This window comes from Garra rufa, chromosome 23, assembly GCF_049309525.1.
Source record: "Garra rufa chromosome 23, GarRuf1.0, whole genome shotgun sequence".
Classification (NCBI taxonomy): Eukaryota; Metazoa; Chordata; class Actinopteri; order Cypriniformes; family Cyprinidae; genus Garra; species Garra rufa.
In genome coordinates, this window is record NC_133383.1 from 9,145,644 (window position 1) to 9,166,544 (window position 20,901).

The 20,901-nt window shown below is 33.1% G+C and overlaps 2 protein-coding genes across 2 annotated transcripts in view; one reads left to right on the top strand and one right to left on the bottom strand.

Moving 5' to 3' along the window:
* Positions 1 to 3,354, top strand: part of rhof (ras homolog family member F) — a 10,579-nt gene extending 7,225 nt beyond the window's left edge. Inside the window, exon 5 of the mRNA XM_073829320.1 lies at positions 556 to 3,354. Coding sequence (XP_073685421.1) covers positions 556 to 723 — 168 coding nt within the window. The 3' untranslated portion in view covers positions 724 to 3,354. The remainder of the gene's footprint in view (positions 1 to 555) is intronic.
* A 4,409-nt stretch (positions 3,355 to 7,763) lies between these two features.
* tmem120b (transmembrane protein 120B) lies at positions 7,764 to 20,717 on the bottom strand. Its single transcript, XM_073829342.1, has 12 exons — positions 20,610 to 20,717; positions 15,075 to 15,193; positions 14,867 to 14,983; positions 14,703 to 14,762; positions 14,526 to 14,621; positions 14,349 to 14,438; positions 11,722 to 11,787; positions 11,571 to 11,632; positions 11,381 to 11,473; positions 11,186 to 11,250; positions 9,936 to 10,004; positions 7,764 to 9,826 (listed from the first exon to the last, which is right to left on the bottom strand). The coding sequence occupies exons 1-12, from the start codon at positions 20,670 to 20,672 to the stop codon at positions 9,713 to 9,715; spliced, it is 1,014 nt and encodes a 337-aa protein (XP_073685443.1). The 5' UTR covers positions 20,673 to 20,717; the 3' UTR covers positions 7,764 to 9,712.
* Between the last annotated feature and the right edge of the window lie 184 nt (positions 20,718 to 20,901).

Below are 20,901 nucleotides of genomic sequence, written 5' to 3' on the forward strand. Positions count from 1 at the left end.
ATATATAATATATATATATATATATATATATATATATATATATATATATATAATATATATATATATATAATATATATATATATATATATATATATATATATATATATATATATATATATATATATATATATATATATATATATATAATATATATATATATATATTATATATATATATATATATATATATATATATATATATATAATATATATATATATATATATATATATATATATATATATATATATATATATATTTTTTTTTTTTTTTTCTTACAGTATGTATTTCTTTTTTATATTGGTGTAAACAAATTGACTGTCACTTTAATTTGATACATAATTATTTAATATTTAATTTTTTTAATATATATTTGTTTTTTATGCTGTTGTAAACAGATTTACTGTCACATTTAATAAATTTTACGCATCTTGCTGAATAAATGTTTTAAAATAAAATAGATTCCAAAAATGAAGAAGTATAATTAGATAGATAGATAAACACACACACACACACATATATATATACTGAGTAACCAACCTTCATATCTCTTCTTAGGGTGAAGCGATCCAGAAGCAGCTAGATGCTGAGGTATACCTGGAGTGTTCGGCTAAATATAGAGAAAACGTAGAGGACATTTTCAGAGAGGCAACCAAGCGAGCGCTAGCGGCCAGGGCTAAAGCCAGACATCGCCGCAAGAAGAAGAAGCGCTGCACCATCCTGTGACAGTCGCCAGAAGGAACACACTTGTTCAACTTTGTGTATATATGAACAAGGATATTTTGTAAACATTCCGGAACCATCTGCAAAGCTTCGCACAATTGTTTAAGCGTTCTCGAAGGAGTATTTTTCAGGACATGTGTTGTGCGTTCTCTCACAATCTGCCCACCAAGCGAGGCTTACTGTCTGACAGAGGTCACCAGTGTGTATGTGATAAGTCTGTAATAGTTCACATCCTTCTGCTGGTGTTACAGATATGACTTGATGGAATTTGGTCTTCCACGATTGTGGATCCAACAGGAGATGGACAAACTGCTGCTGAGGTCTCAGTGATGACAATAGCTTACATACAGTGCTCCCCACTAATATTGGCACCCTTAGTAAATATGAGCAAAGGTGACTGTGAAAATAAATCTGCATCGTTTTTCCTTTAGATCTTTCATTCGAAAAATTCACAAAATTCTAACCTTTCATTGAAGTAAAACAATTAAAAATGGGGGGGAAATCTTATTATAAAATAAATGTTTTTCTCTAGTCCACGTTGGCCACAATTATTGGCACCCCTAGAAATTTGTCTAAGTAAAATATCTCTGAAGTATATTCCCATTAATATTAAAAAAATTTTTTAGCACACCAGGGTGGCTAGGAGTATAAAACTGTCCAGTCATAACTTTCTGTTCTACAGGATTATAAATATGTGACCCTGGACCACAAAACCAGTCTTAAGTCGCTGGGGTATATTTGTAGCAATAGCCAAAAATACATTGCATGGGTCAAAATGATCGATTTTTCTTTTATGCCAAAAATCATTAGCATATTAAGTAAAGATCATGTTCCATGAAGATATCTTGTAAATTTTCTACAATAAATATATAAAAACTTGATTTTTGATTAGGTATATGCATTGCTAAGAACTTCATTTAGACAACTTTTAAGGCGATTTTCTCAATATTTAGATTTTTTTGCACCGTCAGGTTCCAGGTTTTCAAATAGTTGTATCTCAGACAAACATTGTTCTATTTTAACAAACAACATGTCAATGGAAAGCTCATTTACTCAGCTTTCAGATGACATAAGAATCTCAATTTCGACAAATTTATACTTATAACTGGTTTTGTGGTCCAGGGTCACATATGAGGAACACAAAAGCCAATTTCCCTTAATCATCCATCAAAAGAAGTAAAACCAAAGAATGTAGTTCTGATGTGCAGAACAAGTTTGTTGAGCTTCACAAAATAGAAAGTGGCTTTAAGAAAAGAGCTAAAGCGTTGAAAATCCCCATTCCCACCATCAGGGCAATAATTAAGAAGTTCCAATCAACTAAAGATGTTACGCATCTGCCTAGAAGAGGACGTGTGTCTATATCATCCTAATGCACGATAAGGAGGACAGTTTGAGTGGCCAAAGACTCTCCAAGGATCACAGTTGGAGAATTGTTGAGTCTTGGGGTCAGAAAGCCTAAAATAAAATGATCAAACAGCCCCAACATCACCACATGTTGTTCCAGAGGGTTTCAAGAAAAAATCCTCCTGGCTCACCCAAAAACAAACTCCAGCATATTGACTTGTCAGACATGATTGGAACTTCAAACAGGACTGGCTTGTATGGTCAGATGAAACTAAAAATGAGCTTTTTGGCAGCTAACCCTCCAGATGGTTTTGGTGCAGACAGGGATAAAAAAAGTACTCCATGCCCACGGTTAAAAATACTGCTGGTTCTTTAATGTTGTGGGCCTATTTTTTTCCGGAGGTCCTGGACATCTTGTTTAGATACGTGGCTTTATGGATTCTATCAAATACCAGCAGATAAAAAATCAAAACCTGACTGCCTCTGTTAGAAATCTTATAATAGGCCATGGTTGCATCTTCCAGCAGGACGGTGATCCAAAACAAACATCAAAATCAACACAAAATTGTGTCACTGAGCACAGAATGAAGCTTCTACCATGGCCGTCCCAGTTCCCTGACCTGAACCCTGTATAGAAACTGAAGAGAAGAAGCACCAACATGAAGCTGGGGAGAGAGAGACTCTGGAGAATCTAGAGAGAGTCTGTATGAAGGAATGGTCTCTGATCTCTTGTCAGGTGTTCTCCAAACTCATTAGACATTGTTGGAGAAAACTCAGAGCTGTTATCTTGGGGAAAGAACGTTGCAATAATTGGGTGCCAATAATAGTGGCCAACGTGAACTAGAGAAAAACATTTATTTCATAATGAGATTTCACCCCTAGGTTCTTTTGATTTACTTCAGTGACAGGTTAGAATTTTGTGAATTTTTGAATAAAAGATCAAAAGGATCAATTATGCAGATTTATTTTCACATCCACCTTTGCTCATATTTACCAAGGGTGCCAATATTAGTGGAGGGCACTGTATATAACAGTCATATTTTGAACTCTCTGAAGTAACTGCCATTATGTTACACTGGGTGCAACATATTTCTGTTGTGCAATTCATGTTATCAACTCGTTTTTAAACTTTGAGTTAGAGTATTTTCTATTAGCTTTCTGGAAAAGAGTGCTGTGGTGTACAAAAAAAAAATTGCCAGAAAAAGTTGCCAGAAAGTGTTCAATCATTTATGTGAAAACCATTTTGCCTTAATGTTGATTGCACAAATAAACCCGTGATATTTTAAGTTATATGTTGTGCATAAATGCGTTTAGGCGTTGTGTAAACCATGTGTGAAACCGGAAAAAGTCGTTATTAAATATCTGTAGCTCTTTTATACAGCTAGTTATTTGTTATACTTTGGCGCACGGATACTTTCCATTTTAGATGATGCAATTTGAAGACATTTGAGTGAAAATCTCTGCTTTCTTTGCAATACAAACTTGGTCAGACTATGAGAGTGATGTTGTTGTGGTTAGCGAGTTAGCTCCTGCTTAGCAGGATGTGACTGCGGTAACGGAAGCCTCCAAATACTGCTGCGTGTCACGGCTAGAAAGCTAAGAATGAAATGCTACTTCAGCATGAAACTATTAGTTTACTGTCAGTTTAACTGAAGATACCCTATATTCAAATTTATTAATAGTAGTCTTATATATTGTATTCCATAAATACCGTATGTTATTTATATATTTATATGCAACACACAAATGTGACCACAGAACCAGTCATAAGGGTCAATAAGTGGAATAAATAAGCTTTTCTATTGATGTGTGGTTTGTTAGGATACGACAATATTTGGAAATCTGAGGGTGCAAAAAAATCTAAATATTGAGAAAATCGCCTTTAAAGTTGTCCAAATGAAGTTCTTAGCAATGCATATTACTAATAAAAAAATAAGTTTTGATATGTTTACAGTAGGAAATTCACAAAATATCTTCATGGAACATGATCTTTACTTAATATCCTAATAATTTTTGGCATAAAAGAAAAATCAATAATTTTGACCCATATTTTTGGCTATTGCTACAAATATACCCCAGCGACTTAAGACTGGTTTGTGATTCAAGGTCACAAATATTGTAACAAATACAATTAGTAATCATTAAACTGGATGAGTAAAGTTCATAGACGAAGTTTGAAGTTGGCTTAAGAAAGCCTGGTCTGTAAGTTTGAAATAACTTTGAAAAGCTTAAAGTTTGAAATTAATTGTTGAAATTGAAGTTTGGGACAGAGTCGGAAAATGCATGTTTCTAGCATGATTTAAGATGCTTTAACCATGCTGTTAGCATGACTTTACGTGAATTAACATGTCACTAGCACGATTTAACATGTTCTTAACATGTTGCTACCATGATTAGCAAGTTACTAACATGTTTCTAGCATGTTTTTTACCACGATTAACACGTTACTAGCATGTTGCTAGCACGTTTATAACATGATCAGCAAGTTAATAACGTTTTAACATGATAAGGATGTTACTAGCATGATGCTAATATTATTAGCTCATTGTTAATATGATTAACACATTGCTAACATGTTTCTAACATGTTAAGCAAGTTACTAACATGATAACAGCATGTTACTAGCATGTTTATAACATGATTAGCAAGTTAATAACATTTTAACGTGATTAGGATGTTCCTAGCATGTTGCTAATATTATTAGCATGTTGCTAGCATGATTAAAACATTGCTAACATGTTTCTAACATGATAAGGAAGTTACTAGCATGATTAACAGCATGTTACTAGCATGTTTATAACATGATTAGCAAGTTAATAACATTTTAACGTGATTAGGATGTTACTAGCATGTTGCTAATATTATTAGCATGTTGATAGCATGATTAACACATTGCTAACATGTTTCTAGCATGATAAGCAAGTTACTAGCATGATTAACAGCATGTCACTAGCATGTTTATAACATGATTAGCAAGTTAATAACATTTTAACGTGATTAGGATGTTACTAGGATGTTGCTAATATTATTAGCATGTTGCTAGCATGATTAACACATTGCTAACATGTTTCTAGCATGATAAGCAAGTTACTAGCATGATTAACAGCATGTTACTTGCATGTTTATAACATGATTAGCAAGTTAATAGCATTTTAACGTGATTAGGATGTTACTAGCATGTTGCTAATATTATTAGCATGTTGTTAGCATGATTAACACATTGCTAACATGTTTATAACATAAGCAAGTTACTAGCATGTTTATAACATGATTAGCAAGTTAATAACATTTAAACGTGATTAGGATGTTACTAGCATGTTGCTAATATTATTAGCATGTTTATAACATGATTAACACATTGCTAACATGTTTCTAGCATGATAAGCAAGTTACTAGCATGTTTATAACATGATTAGCAAGTTAATAACATTTAAACGTGATTAGGATGTTACTATGTTGATAGCATGATTAACACATTGCTAACATGTTTCTAGCATGATAAGCAAGTTACTAGCATGATTAACAGCATGTTACTAGCATGTTTATAACATGATTAGCAAGTTAATAACATTTAAACGTGATTAGGATGTTACTAGCATGTTGCTAATATTATTAGCATGTTGATAGCATGATTAACACATTGCTAACATGTTTCTAGCATGATAAACAAGTTACTAGCATGATTAACAGCATGTTACTTGCATGTTTATAACATGATTAGCAAGTTAATAACATTTTAACGTGATTAGGATGTTACTAGCATGTTGCAAATATTAGCATGTTACTAGCATGATTAACACATTGCTAACATGTTTCTAGCATGATAAACAAGTTACTAGCATGATTAACATCATGTTACTTGCATGTTTATAACATGATTAGCAAGTTAATAACATAATAACATATTGCTAGCATGATTTAGAGGAGTCTGAATGGCTTTAAAAAATCGATTGTAAGCTTGATATAGTCTCAAGGGATTCTGGGAGTTTTGACAGTTGGAGTTTGAATAGTCTTGGCTCATTTAAACATTCCATCAATGAAAGTCTATGGGATTTTTGGTGGTTTTGATAGTCAGGTTTATGAAAACCGCTAGCCGGATCAGTCTGAAAAGATATAACACACAGAGTCAGACCAATCTTAAAGGTTGTATCAGCGATTTCTAGCCTAAAACATAAAGTGTCAAATTCAGCTGACCTTTATTCACGATCCGCTCGCTGCCTGCCCCATAAATTGTCTGTGAAAAAACCGCGTCTCTCTGGTCAGCCTAGGGTCCGAGATATGCCAAAAAAACAATCGGCGCTATCAACAATAACCACAGATAAACAAACCGTGTTCCAACCAATCAGCGTCAGGGGGTTCGTGTTGTGGACTTTCCTACTGGTGCAGGGATGTGAGGGAGGCGGAGCGAAAGTCCACAACACCAAACCCCTGACGCTGATTGGTTGGAACAATGTTTGTTTTTGCTGTGGAAAGGTTGGTAGTGCCGATTGTTTTTTTGGCATATCTCGGACCCTAGGCTGACCAGAGAGACGCGGTTTTTTCACAGACAATTTATGGGGCAGGCAGCGAGCGGATCGTGCTGAAAGATAAGCTGAATTTTACACTTTATGTTTCAGGCTAGAAATGGCTGATACAACCTTTAAGGTCTGATCCAAGTTTGGTGGCTGTAGCTTAAAAGCTCTAGGAGGAGATAGTGTTTAAATTTAGGCTCAGAAGAATAATATTAATCTCAAATAGCAGATCAGTAAATTGGCTTTCTCAAGTTAATTTGATAAAGCTCTGGAATTAAGCATAATCATTTTCAAGGTTCAGGTTTCAGCTTCAATGACACGCCCCCTTTTCCAAAACCCCACCCTCTAAAAAGCGGATTTAACAGGGAAAATGATTGACAGGCTTACATGGACTCTGACTGGCTAAAATGTGGCAGGCCTCACGTCTGTTGTTGACTGATGGTGCTGTCTGTAGTAAAGACAGATTTCAGTATTATCTGTCAGGTTGTAAGAACATATGTTCTTAATAACAAGGTTGAACATTTTATTTGTGGCGGTTTTCTAAATAAACACTTCTAGCACCTTTATTTCACCCACAAAACCCATTTTTGAGCTTCACTCTTGCGCCCTCTGGTGGTGAGAGCTAAAGTAATAGATTTGCACACAAGGCCACACCGATTGCATCAGATTTGAATTTATTTGCTCTATCGCAACAGAAGGGGACTAGAAATCCAGCTTAATGTCTAATCGGCCCTTTGGAAGCCTCTTTTCCCTCCAGTCTGAAGGCTTATTTTACTTGTCAAGCAAAAAGTGCAGTTTTTTCGTTCGACACAAAACGCTTATGAAATCACATTGTGAATTGTGGCAAGTGTTAGGCATGATTTACACAGCAGTTAATTGTGCAATAAAGCATTTCCCAACATGAGAAATCCTCTTAATTACAGCTTTTTGCTTCAGGTAACGTTACAGTTCACAGAGCCCATGAAAATTCAAAACGACTTGTAACACTTGGGTTCTAGGCTAAACTAAACCAGGTGTGAACAGGCAAAGGAGAGCATTAAGGCAAACAAACCATCCAGTAAGCAAATGCAACTTCTGTCACTACTTGCCTGATAGGAAAAAGGCCTTGTCTGCAAACTCCCAGATGGTGAACTGAAAAAAATGTGGGTTAAACAAACGAAACACAGAAACACATACTGGCTCATGTGATTAGAGCAGATGCAATTCTAACAGCTTTCATTTTACATTTTGCGAGATACAGTTCAGCATTATTCTGACTTATAATGCAGTACATGTCCATGCCTTCGAATACAACAAACAACCAGTTTAAAATAACAAGGCAAGAGAAAAAGGGAAGCTCCTAATGTACTATCAAGTGTTACCGGAGCTTTATTGCCATCGTTAATAACACAAATCCACGTTTTCAAGGCATCAGGGAATATCATGTGACCCAAAAATAAGATGTAAATGAGTTTGGAGCAGATTACAGATTACTTGCCCACTAATGGATCCTCTGCAGTGAATGGGTGCCGTCAGAATGAGAGTCCAAACAGCTGGTTTATAGTAATCCATATGACTTCAGTGCACCAACTAATGTCCAGTGAAACAAAAAGCTGCATGTTTGTAGGAAACAAATCCATAATCTGTGTATATTCCTCTCTTGATTTAGACTAGATTACTTTTTTACTGCAGAAAGCAGTGTTATGGATAATTTTTAATTATTTAATTGTTAATTGATAGATTGGAGTGGTGTGGATTAGTTGTGATGTTTTTAATCAGCTGTCTGGATTCTGACGGCACCCATTCACTGCAGAGGATCCATTGGTGTGCAAGTGATGTAATGTTAAGTTTCTCCAAATCTGATGAAGAAACAAACTCATCTACATCTTGGATAGCCTGAGGGTGAGCAAATTCGAATTAAATTCTAATCAAATATTAATTTATTAGTTAACCATTTCTTTAATTTAAGAATTTGGCCTTGCTCAATTATTTGTACCGTTTGGGTTATTGTGATGTTTTTATCAGCTGTTTGGACTCTTATTTTTCCGGCACCCATTCACTACAGAGGATCCATTGGGGAGTAAGTGATGTAATGCTAAATTTGTACCATTTGGATTATTGTGATGTTTTTATCAACTGTTTGGCTCTTATTCTGACGGTACCCATTCACTACAATGAATCCATTGGTGAGCAAGTGATGTAATGTTAAATTTGTATCATTACTGTGATGTTTTTATCAGTTGTTTAGACTCTTATTCTGACGGCACCCATTCACTACAGAGGATCAATTGGTGAGCAAGTGATGTAATATTAAATTAGTATCATTTGGATTATTGTAATGTTTTTAATCAACTGTTTGGACTCTAACGGCACCCATTCACTACAGAAGATCCATTGGTGAGCTAGTGACGTAATGCTAGATTTCTCTAAACCTGATGAAGAAACAAACTCATCTACATCTTGCATGGCCTAAGCAAATTCTGTGAGCAATTCTAATCAAATATTAATTTTTGGATGAACTATTTCTTTAAATCAAGAACTTGGCCTTGCTCAATCACTTGAACCAACAAGCCACAACGTGCAAAACACGCCTTTCCCTTGAAGTTGCATTGCATCAATGCTTTCCTGCAAATACGTAACATAAGCTTCAACTAAAATGCCTCATATGAGAACAAGTACTTTAATCACTATCCAGCTTCTTAAAAAAAACCCATAACAAATCCCTTTGAGATGCTGCAATCTGCAGTTCTACAGCCTTCCCGCTGCGTTGCATAAAGCTTAAATGTGGCTTATTGTAAACATATCCATGCACAGGAACAAAACAAACTGAAGTGAATTGAAGTCTCACTTATTGAGTATACAGTGTTTGAAGGTTGTCAGTGGTGTCTAACCCAAATATTACCCTCTAACTGCTGTGATTGCATAAATAAGAGCAAAAACAACATGGCAGACGATAGGGCAACGTGACACGAAATCTCAAGTTTCACGGCCGCTGCTGAAACGAGTTCGGGGAGACGTCAACATCTACCTCCAACCCTCTCCAAACAGCTCGTGGGACGCGACTCCGATAGACGAAACAGTTTTGTGCGCTTTCAAAATCAGTTCTGTGAGCTCCACACTGGCCTCGCTGAGTATGAAAGCTTCCAGGTGGCATCTCATCAGTTATTTTTGACCTTTTCTTTGTTCTTCTGGAGCTTCTGGTGGACCACTTTCACAGTAGTGAGGAAATTTCCCAGGAATAAGACGAGAAAAGTCAAGGCCAACATGAACACCTGAAAATGTAAAAATCAATTTGTACAGTACAGGATGAGCAGAAGATTAATACTTAGGGTTTTAAGCAATAATAATGATAATAATGACAACTTTAGCCGTTGTCTTTACCTGCCATTCCTTGCAGTCATCGCGGGCAGATAGCTTAAAAAGAGTCACAGCATTGTACAGCTGCCAAAACTGACCAGAGGAGAGAAAACCAACACAACCATCTTATGCCTGCCAATTAAATCAATGTATAATGCTGTTCCGAAGTTTTTTTTTTAACGATTTTAAATGTTTTTTATTTTTTAAAGAAGTCTCTTCTGCTCACCAAGCCTGCATTTATTCAATCCAAAGTACAGCAAAAACTGTAAAATTTTGAAATATTTTTACTATTTTAAATGACCGTTTTCTATTTGAATATATTTTATATTTTATTTGAATTTTTAGCATCATTACTCCAGTCACATGATCCTTCAGAAATCATTCTAAAATTCTGATTTGCTGCTGAAAAAACTTTTATTATTATTATTATGATCATCATTGTGTTGAAAACATAGAACGGAGTAGAATTTTCTCAGGTTTTTTTGATTAATGGAAAGTTCAGAAGAACAGCATTTATCTGAAATAGAAATCTTTTGTAACGTAAATGCCTTTATGCACTTTTGATCAATTTAAAGCATCCTTGGTAAATAAAAGTATTAATTTCTATAATTTCTTTCCCACAATTTTTTTTTATTATTTCAGATAAATGCTGATCTTTGGATCTTTCTATTCATCAAAGAATCCTGAAAAAAAAAAAATGGTTTAAATAATGATAATAATAACAGCAAATCAGCATATAAGAATGATTTCTGAAGGATCATGTGACACCAAAGACTGGAGTAATGATGCAAAAAGAAAATTAGATTAGATCACAGGCATAAATTACATTTTTAAATATATTTAAACGGAAAAAAGTTATTTTAAATAGCAAAAATATTTCACAATATTACTGTTTTTGCTGATCAAATAAACGTAGACTTGGTGAGCAGAAGAGACTTCATTAAAAACATTAAAAATCTTTCTGTTCAAAAGCTTTGAACAGAAAGCCCCCCCCCCAAAAAAAAAAAATCTGAAATATTATTGCAATTTAAAATAACTTTTTCTGTTTAACTATATTATAAAATGCAATTTATTTCTGTAATTTCAAAGCTGATTTTTTTTTTTACTGAATTTCCAGTCACATGATCCTTCTTTACTGTCACTTTTGATCTATTGGATCATGCGTCTTTGCTAAAAAACAAAAAAACAAAACATTTAAAATCCACACAGTTACATGTTATGACTTATTTTTAAGGTGACTAATGTTGCATTGAAAAAGAAAAAGTCATACTCACATGGCCAAAGAATAGAAACGGAAGGAGAAATGTAAGCCCCCTCCACATCCATGACTGAAAGCCCTCTGTGAGAGTAACATGAGAGGTCAGTCTGGGCTCTGACTTCAGGCCAAACATGTAACATCTGCAGTGTGAACCGATGACATCATGCAGATCAACATTTCTCCCATGATTCAAATCTGTCACGATTCTTACCCACTGTCAGGTCCAGCTGGTTTCTTTCCCCCAGAGCCCGTAACCGATACAAGCAGCCGCTCTGATAATAATACTGAAGAAACTGCACACAACCTGCCACAGAAACAAAAAACATCAGAAAGTTAAACAATGTAACAACAAACCAAAGACATACAAAAACCAAACTGAGGAGCTAATAGATTATACTCACTCTGATAAATGGAGAAAGCCAGGAACTGACTTCTGAACATCTGATACATTGGACCTTCTGGCCTTAAAAGACAGAAATAGAGTGGTGATGAAATATAAGCTAGGGATAGGAGAAATGATTAAATTATATGACTTGTAGCCTAAACACTTACCATGTCAACATAACACCTGATAAAAAGGTTGAGACGTAGTGATGTGACACCCACCAGCCTTTAATTCTAGAAAGAAATAATAAATGAATAAAATGTCAATCATAACCATTGCTCATAATGCAATAAATAAAATTACGTAAATGAGTAGATAAACCACAACAAAATAAACAAAAATAACCAAACAAATATCATAGCCGAACATACAAACACAAATACAACAACCAAATAAATAAAAAGAATCATAGTGCTACAAGCAAAGATATAAAAGACAATAAAAAAATTCCAATTAAATACACAAAAACAACCAAATACAATTCCACAACCAAATAATTAAAAACAAACAAAAAATACAACCAAAGAAATAAACAAAAAACAAACAAGCTAAATACACAAACAAATGAAGGGACAAATGAATAAATAAATAAAACACTCCAGCCAAATAAATAAACAAAAACAAACAAGCAAAATACAACCAAACAAATGAAGGGACAAAATAAACAAATAAATAAAATTAAACACTGCAGCCAAATAAACAAAAAACAAACAAACAAACAAAATATTCCACAACCAAGTAAATACACAAAACAAATCAAGGAACAAAAAATAAAACGCTGCAGCCAAATAAACAAAAACAAACAAATAAACAGACAATAAATACACAATACAAACAAATAAAATACCACTACCAAATAAGTAAATTAACAAACAAAAGACTACAACCAAATGAAAGGACAAAAAATAAATAAACAAAACACTCCAGCCAAATAAATAAACAAAAACAAACAAACTAAATACACACAAACAAACAAAGGAACAAAATTAAAAATAATAATAAAATAATAAATTAAATTAAATTAAACACTGCAGCCAAATAAATAAACAAAAACAAACAAGCAAAATACAACCAAACAAATGAAGGGACAAAATAAACAAATAAATAAAATTAAACACTTCAGCCAAATAAACAAAAAACAAAATAAATATTCCACAACCAAGTAAATAAACAAAAACCACAACCTAATAAATACACACAAAAAACAAACAAATACAATTCCACAACCAAATAAATAAAAACAAACAAAAAATACAACCAAAGAAATAAACAAAAACAAACAAGCTAAATACACAAACAAATGAAGAGACAAAAAATAAATAAATAAAAATAAATAAAACACTCCAGCCAAATAAATAAACAAAAACAAACAAGCTAAATACACACAAACAAATGAAGGGACAAAATTAAACATAATAATAATAATAATAAAACAATAAATTAAATTAAAATTAAACACTGCAGACAAATAAATAAACAAAAACAAACAAGCTAAATACACACAAACAAATGAAGGGACAAAATTAAACATCATAATAATAAAACAATAAATTAAATTAAAATTAAACACTGCAGACAAATAAATAAACAAAAACAAACAAGCTAAATACACACAAACAAATGAAGGGACAAAATAAACAAATAAATAAAATAAAACACTGCAGCCAAATAAACAAAAACAAACAAACAAAATATTCCACAACCAAGTAAATAAACAAAAACAAGCAAAATACAACCAAACAAATGAAGGGACAAAATAAACAAATAAACAAAATAAAACACTGCAGCCAAATAAACAAAAACAAACAAACAAACAAAATATTCCACAACCAAGTAAATAAACAAAAACAAACAAGCAAAATACAACCAAACAAATGAAGGGACAAAATAAACAAATAAATAAAATAAAACACTGCAGCCAAATAAACAAAAACAAACAAACAAACAAACAAAATATTCCACAACCAAGTAAATGAACAAAAACCACAACCAAATAAATACACAAAACAAATCAAGAAACAAAAATTAATGCTGCAGCCAAATAAACAAAAACAAACAAATAAACAGACAATAAATACACAATACAAACAAATAAAATACCACTACCAAATAAGTAAATATTAACAAACAAAAGAATACAACCAAATAAATAAAAAGAAATAAAAATTCTACAACCAAATAAATAAATACACAAAAACAAACAACCAAACAAAATTCCACAGTCAAATAAATAAATACAAACAAACCAAAAACACACAACCAAAAGCAAACAAATAAATAAATAAACTAAAACAACAACCAAACAAATCAATGGACAAAAAAATTAAAAAAATTAAAATACTGCAGCAAAAAAAAAAAAAAACCCCACAATAAATAAAATACAACTAAATTTATAAACAGACAATCAAATAAAGTGCTACAACCAAATAAATAAGTATAACCAAACAAAGACTACAACCAAATAAATAAATAAACAAAACCCCCATAAACAAATAAATAAAAAAAACAGACAAGCAAAACACTACAACAAATGGGTGAAAAAAAATACTGCAACCAAATAAACGAAAAGAAACAAAAAACTAGAACCAAAACAAACAAAATAATAAAACCAAAATTAATTTTACTTAATTTGATGCATTTTGCCTTAAAACACCTTATTATTGATATTGATAGAGTAGAGGCAGGACAGGAAAATACTAGGAAGAGAGATTCAAACCTGAATCTCCCACTACCACCACAGTTAACCATTAAGACATAGCACTGACCAAATGTATTTTAAAGTGAACTCACTCACCGTGACCCATTGCTCATGAGGATACTCTCTCTTATTGTCAAAGTGCAATAATACCACACCAATAAAAAGTTGAAGATTTCATCTGTAACACTGTGAACATGACATTGGCATGTTAGACTCCAAAAGCACATCTTTCTCCGCAAAATAAACTAAAATTATTCAGATCTTTCATCTCACCGGTAGTTGAAAAGGAAGAGGCAGGTAACAGCTCCGAACATTAGTATTATAGTCATATAAAGTTTGAACTTCTCATATTCATCTTTGTACGCAAACCTGTTTGGGAAAACACAACATCAGCAATTTTGTAGTGGGAAATCGCTCTCTTCTCAATGACCATGCTCACTTCTGACTCACTTGGCTTGGTTGCTGAGCAGCGTGACATTCACATTTCCAAGGACCAAATTTAAGTACAATCTGAAAGGAGAAGACAACAGTTTAAAGATAGTAAAAAAAAAGCCTCAAAACCAAACCACACAACCGTGGTATTATAAATACCACAATGAAGAACTAAAACTCACCCATTTTTCTTTGGCAAATAGGCCTCCATGTCAAAAAAGACATTTTGCCTTTCTTTAATTTGGACCTGTAGGTCATTTGCAACCTCGGTTTCTTTTTCATCGCAAGACTTTTTACACCTGTTTTTTAAAGATGGAGAAAAATGATCTGGTTACATCATTGTCAACGTGTTCTCAAGATGATTAGCAACATCTGAAACTCGGCTCATACTTATGAAGACTTTGCTTGAGGTCTTTCAGGCCTTTTCTTTGTTTGCTAATGGCACTGCTGCATATCGCCTGCAGGTTCGTCAGCTCCTCCAGCTTCTGTCTGTAGACTTTGTGCATTTCCTAAAATACAAAACACACGGGATAGTCAAAATAAAATCAGTTTCGTTTTCTTAATACATGCATGGCCTTTTAATGGGCACATGGCATCCTCTGGATGCTCCATTTTAAGCATGAGGCATTTTGAACATGAGAAGGGCATTTTAAACATGGGCCAGTCTGTTCTATCAACTCTACCCGGGCCCATTAACAGATGACAGCTGGTGGTGTCAGAGTTGAAAACAATTTGGAAACAAAATGCGTCTTTCCACATAGTTTGTATGTGTGCAAGTTGTATAATTTCTAAGGTACACATTTCTAGTAATTGTGCAGTTAATTCTCATATTGCATTTTTTCAGAAAGTTTTGGAATATTTGTCCTCTCATCAAATTTGTCACTACCGAAACACAGTAATATATAATTTAATAGGTAGGGCCATATTGACCCATTAAGATTTTGTTTACATCTACCTTGTAAATATTTATTTTTTTGCTAATTTATTTATATTTTTTTAATTTTTATTTTACAAAGTTTTCAGAGGTAAATCAATAACAATTACAATTTTAACAATATTTCAAGTGTAATTTAAGAGATTTGTTGTATTCTGAATCCAATTTTTCTTTGTAAAAAGCATAGCTGATCATAGCGATTTCAAACTTAAGGATTCATTAGTTTGAATATACATTGAACCTAACACTATCATGACATCTTAGTTGATAATTCAATAAACTTTATATTTTTTTTTAAAACATCCCACGTTTCGGTACATATTGTTGAGAGTGACAAATGTTTTGGTAGCGATCACATCACATTACAGAATTTTAACTTGCATACTAAAACACTACGGAAAGATATTAAAATACCACAAATTTGTACAACTGTACAACTAATTTTTTTTTTCCCTGAAATGAATTGTATGTTCCCTTTTTTCACTACCAAAACAATGATGACATGTTTTGGTTGTGACTGTTACGGTAGTGACAATTTTAGGGAATAACACAAAAAACAAAGATGTCACTACCGAAACTTCACCAAATGTTTTAGTCACGACTGTTACAGTAGTAAAAATTTAATGGGATAACACCCAAAAAACAAAGATGTCGATACCGAAACTTTACCAAATGTTTTAGTCGTAACTGTTTCGGTAGTGACAATTATATGGGATAGCATCCAAAAAAAGGAAGATGTCAATGCCGAAATTTTACCAAATGTTTCAGTAGTGACGATTTTAGGAAATTACACCCCAAAAAACAAAGATGTCAACCTCACCAAATGTTTTAGTTGTGACTGTTTCGGTAGTGTCAATTTTATGGGATAACACCTAAAAAAAAAAAAAAAAGATGTCACTACCGAAACATTACCAAAACTTTTAGTTGATAATGTTTCGGTAGTGACAATTTTATGAGATAAAAAACAAAGATGTCACTAGTGACAATTTAGAGAATAACACCCAAAAAACAAAGATGTCACTACCGAAACTTTACCAAATGTTTTAGTCGTAACTGTTTCAGTAATGCCAATTTTATGGGATAGCATCCAAAAAAAACAAAGATGTCACCACCGAAACTTTACCAAATATTTTAGTTGTGACTGTTACGGTAGTGACAATTTTAGGGAATAACACAAAAAACAAAGATGTCACTACCGAAACTTCACCAAATGTTTTTGTCACGACTGTTACAGTAGTAAAAATTTAATGGGATAACACCCAAAAAACAAAGATGTCGATACCGAAACTTTACCAAATGTTTTAGTCGTAACTGTTTCGGTAGTGACAATTATATGGGATAGCATCCAAAAAAAGGAAGATGTCAATGCCGAAATTTTACCAAATGTTTCAGTAGTGACGATTTTAGGAAATTACACCCCAAAAAACAAAGATGTCACTACCGAAACATTACCAAAACTTTTAGTTGATAATGTTTCGGTAGTGACAATTTTATGAGATAAAAAACAAAGATGTCACTAGTGACAATTTAGAGAATAACACCCAAAAAACAAAGATGTCACTACCGAAACTTCACCAAATGTTTTAGTCACGACTGTTACAGTAGTAAAAATTTAATGGGATAACACCCAAAAAACAAAGATGTCGATACCGAAACATTACCAAAACTTTTAGTTGATAATGTTTTGTTAGTGACAATTTTATGAGATAAAAAACAAAGATGTCACTAGTGACAATTTAGAGAATAACACCCAAAAAACAAAGATGTCACTACCGAAACTTCACCAAATGTTTTAGTCACGACTGTTACAGTAGTAAAAATTTAATGGGATAACACCCAAAAAACAAAGATGTCGATACCGAAACTTTACCAAATGTTTCAGTAGTGACGATTTTAGGAAATTACACCCCAAAAAACAAAGATGTCACTACCAAAACTCACCAAATCTGTTAGTCGTGACTTTTTCGGTAGTGTCAATTTTATGGGATAACACCTAAAAAAAAAAAAAAAAAGATGTCACTACCGAAACATTACCAAAACTTTTAGTTGATAATGTTTCGGTAGTGACAATTTTATGAGATAAAAAACAAAGATGTCACTAGTGACAATTTAGAGAATAACACCCAAAAAACAAAGATGTCACTACCGAAACTTTACCAAATGTTTTACTCGTAACTGTTTCAGTAATGACAATTTTATGGGATAGCATCCAATAAACAAAAACAAAGTTGTCACTACCGAAACTTTACCAAATATTTTTATTGTGACTGTTTCGGTAGTGACAATTTTATGGTATACCATCTGAAAAAAAAAAAAAAAAAAGATGTCAATACAGAAACATTACCAAATCTTTTAGTTGTTAATGTTTCAGTAGTGGCAATTTTATAGGACAAAAAAACAAAACAAAGATGTCAATACTGAAACCACCAAATGTTTTAGCTGTCATTGTTTTGGTAGTGACAATTTTATGGGATAACACCAAAAAAAAAAAAAAAAAAAAAAGTCACTTCTGAAACTTTACCAAATGCTTTAGTCGTGACTGTTTCGGTATTGATAATTTTATAGGATAGCACCCCCCCAAAAAAAGATGTCTCTTCCAAAACTTTACCAAATGTTTTGGTAGTGAAATTTTTTTGTGAATAACACCCAAAAAAACAAACTTCACCTAATGTTTTAGTCTTGACTTGTTTTGGTAATGACAATTTTATGGGATAGCATCCATAAAAACAAAGATGTCACTACCGAAACTCCACCAAATCTTTTTGTTGTGACAGTTTTGGTAGTGACAACTTTATGGGAAAATACCAAAAAAAAAACCAAAGATGTCATTACCGAAACTTCACCAAATGTTTTAGTCGTGACTGTTTCAGAAGTCCACCGATTTTATGGGATAACACCCCCCAAAAAAACCAAAGATGTCACTTCCGAAACTTTACCAAATCTTTTAATCCTGACTGTTTCGGTAGTGACAATTTTATGGGATAACACCTAAAAAAAATAAAGATGTCACTTCCGAAACTTTACCAAATATTTTAATTGTGACTGTTTCGGTAGTGACAATTTTATGGGATAACACCTAAAAAAACAAAGATGTCACTTCCGAAACTTTACCAAATATTTTAATTGTGACTGTTTCGGTAGTGACAATTTTATGGGATAACACCTAAAAAACAAAGATGTCACTTCCGAAACTTTACCAAATATTTTAATTGTGACTGTTTCGGTAGTGACAATTTTATGGGATAACACCTAAAAAAACAAAGATGTCACTTCCGAAACTTTACCAAATATTTTAATTGTGACTGTTTCGGTAGTGACAATTTTATGGGATAACACCTAAAAAAACAAAGATGTCACTTCCGAAACTTTACCAAATATTTTAATTGTGACTGTTTCGGTAGTGACAATTTTATGGGATAACACCTAAAAAAACAAAGATGTCACTTCCGAAACTTTACCAAATATTTTAATTGTGACTGTTTCGGTAGTGACAATTTTATGGGATAACACCTAAAAAACAAAGATGTCACTTCCGAAACTTTACCAAATATTTTAATTGTGACTGTTTCGGTAGTGACAATTTTATGGGATAACACCTAAAAAAAACAAAGATGTCACTTCCGAAACTTTACCAAATATTTTAATTGTGACTGTTTCGGTAGTGACAATTTTATGGGATAACACCTAAAAAAACAAAGATGTCACTTCCGAAACTTTACCAAATATTTTAATTGTGACTGTTTCGGTAGTGACAATTTTATGGGATAACACCTAAAAAACAAAGATGTCACTTCCGAAACTTTACCAAATATTTTAATTGTGACTGTTTCAGTAGTGACAATTTTATAGGACAAAAAAAACAAAGATGTCACTACAGAAACTTAACCAAATATTTCTGTAGTGGCAATTTTATGAGAAAACACCCGAAAAAAACAAAGATGTCACTACTGAAACCACCAAATGTTTTAGTAAAAATCAGTCTCAGCCAATGGACTAAAACACACAGTGTTTCGGTAGTGACATGAAATAGTCTACATAAAGTAAAATAAATATTTTATTGAACTTCACTTTTTAATAGAGTAAAAGAGATATTTTGTTTTTAAAAACAACAATGGACAAAATTCATTAATGACTTCAATATCATTTTCATAAGTCGAAATTTAGGGGTTAGGGTTCGGGACAGCCACCTCCCAATTGAAAGTGCCCAATAAATGATGATTTTATATATATTAAGCTTACTGATATTTTAAATATTATTGTGGGTTTCAATAGATAATAGAATGATCTTAGTAAACATCTTTTTATATGTGTTTTTTGGTTGTGGGACAGCAGTTTGCACAAATTCTGTAGAATAGCCCATATATATTAGATGGCAATACTACGGGGTTCTGTGATTTGTAGCTTAGTACTTAATATTTTTACAGAATTTTTTTTTACATGGTACCCCAGTGTAATTTAAAAAATACCAGGGTACAAACATGTTGTATATCCAAAAAACAACAAATCATGGTATTACCAGGATACCAAGCCCTAAGAAGCACTTTTAGGTAGAATTCAAACCCCTGCAACTTCATGAACTTCACTGCCTAGAGCTTGACCATCCTGAAATCTAACCCTGTCTATCACGAATCGATCACACGATCATTTCTTTACAGTTGAGCAACAACTCTTGGTTAACATCTAACCTGGTTTAACCAGTTAAATTGGTGAATCATTATCATTCGTACTTCACTAACACGTCACATTTATCAAATAATAAAATACACGAATATAAAGCTAGTCATTTCAATATGTTTTCAAGGACCTGATACTGGTTAAATACACATGTAACGTTACAGTAACAAAAGAAAATCAGTTCATCTGATGAGCAGCTAAAGCCTGTTAGCCGCGTCATTAACATCCAAAACAGACACGTTTGCGTCCCTACTAACACGAAATTCATCTTCCGGCTTTCGGAGCACAAATACAACAAATATCCGTTCAGTTCAAACCTGTAATTGCTGATATTCTTGGTCTATTTCTGTCCATTCACTTTGACATCTCTCCAGTGACATTGTACCCGTCTGCGCTGGCGCTGCTCTGCCACTCACTGCCGCTAGTAGGCGCTCCAGCTATTTATATAAGCTCCGCTTCTTCACGCCTCCACCAATCACAGGCCAGCATAAGATTCCAAAGATGACATCGCCATCTAATGACTGGGAGCGTCAAGTCTTGTTGCCAGGATACCGTACACGAATTGTTTTGACAGATCAGTCGAGATCGTAAAGTTTGACGATTAAAGTT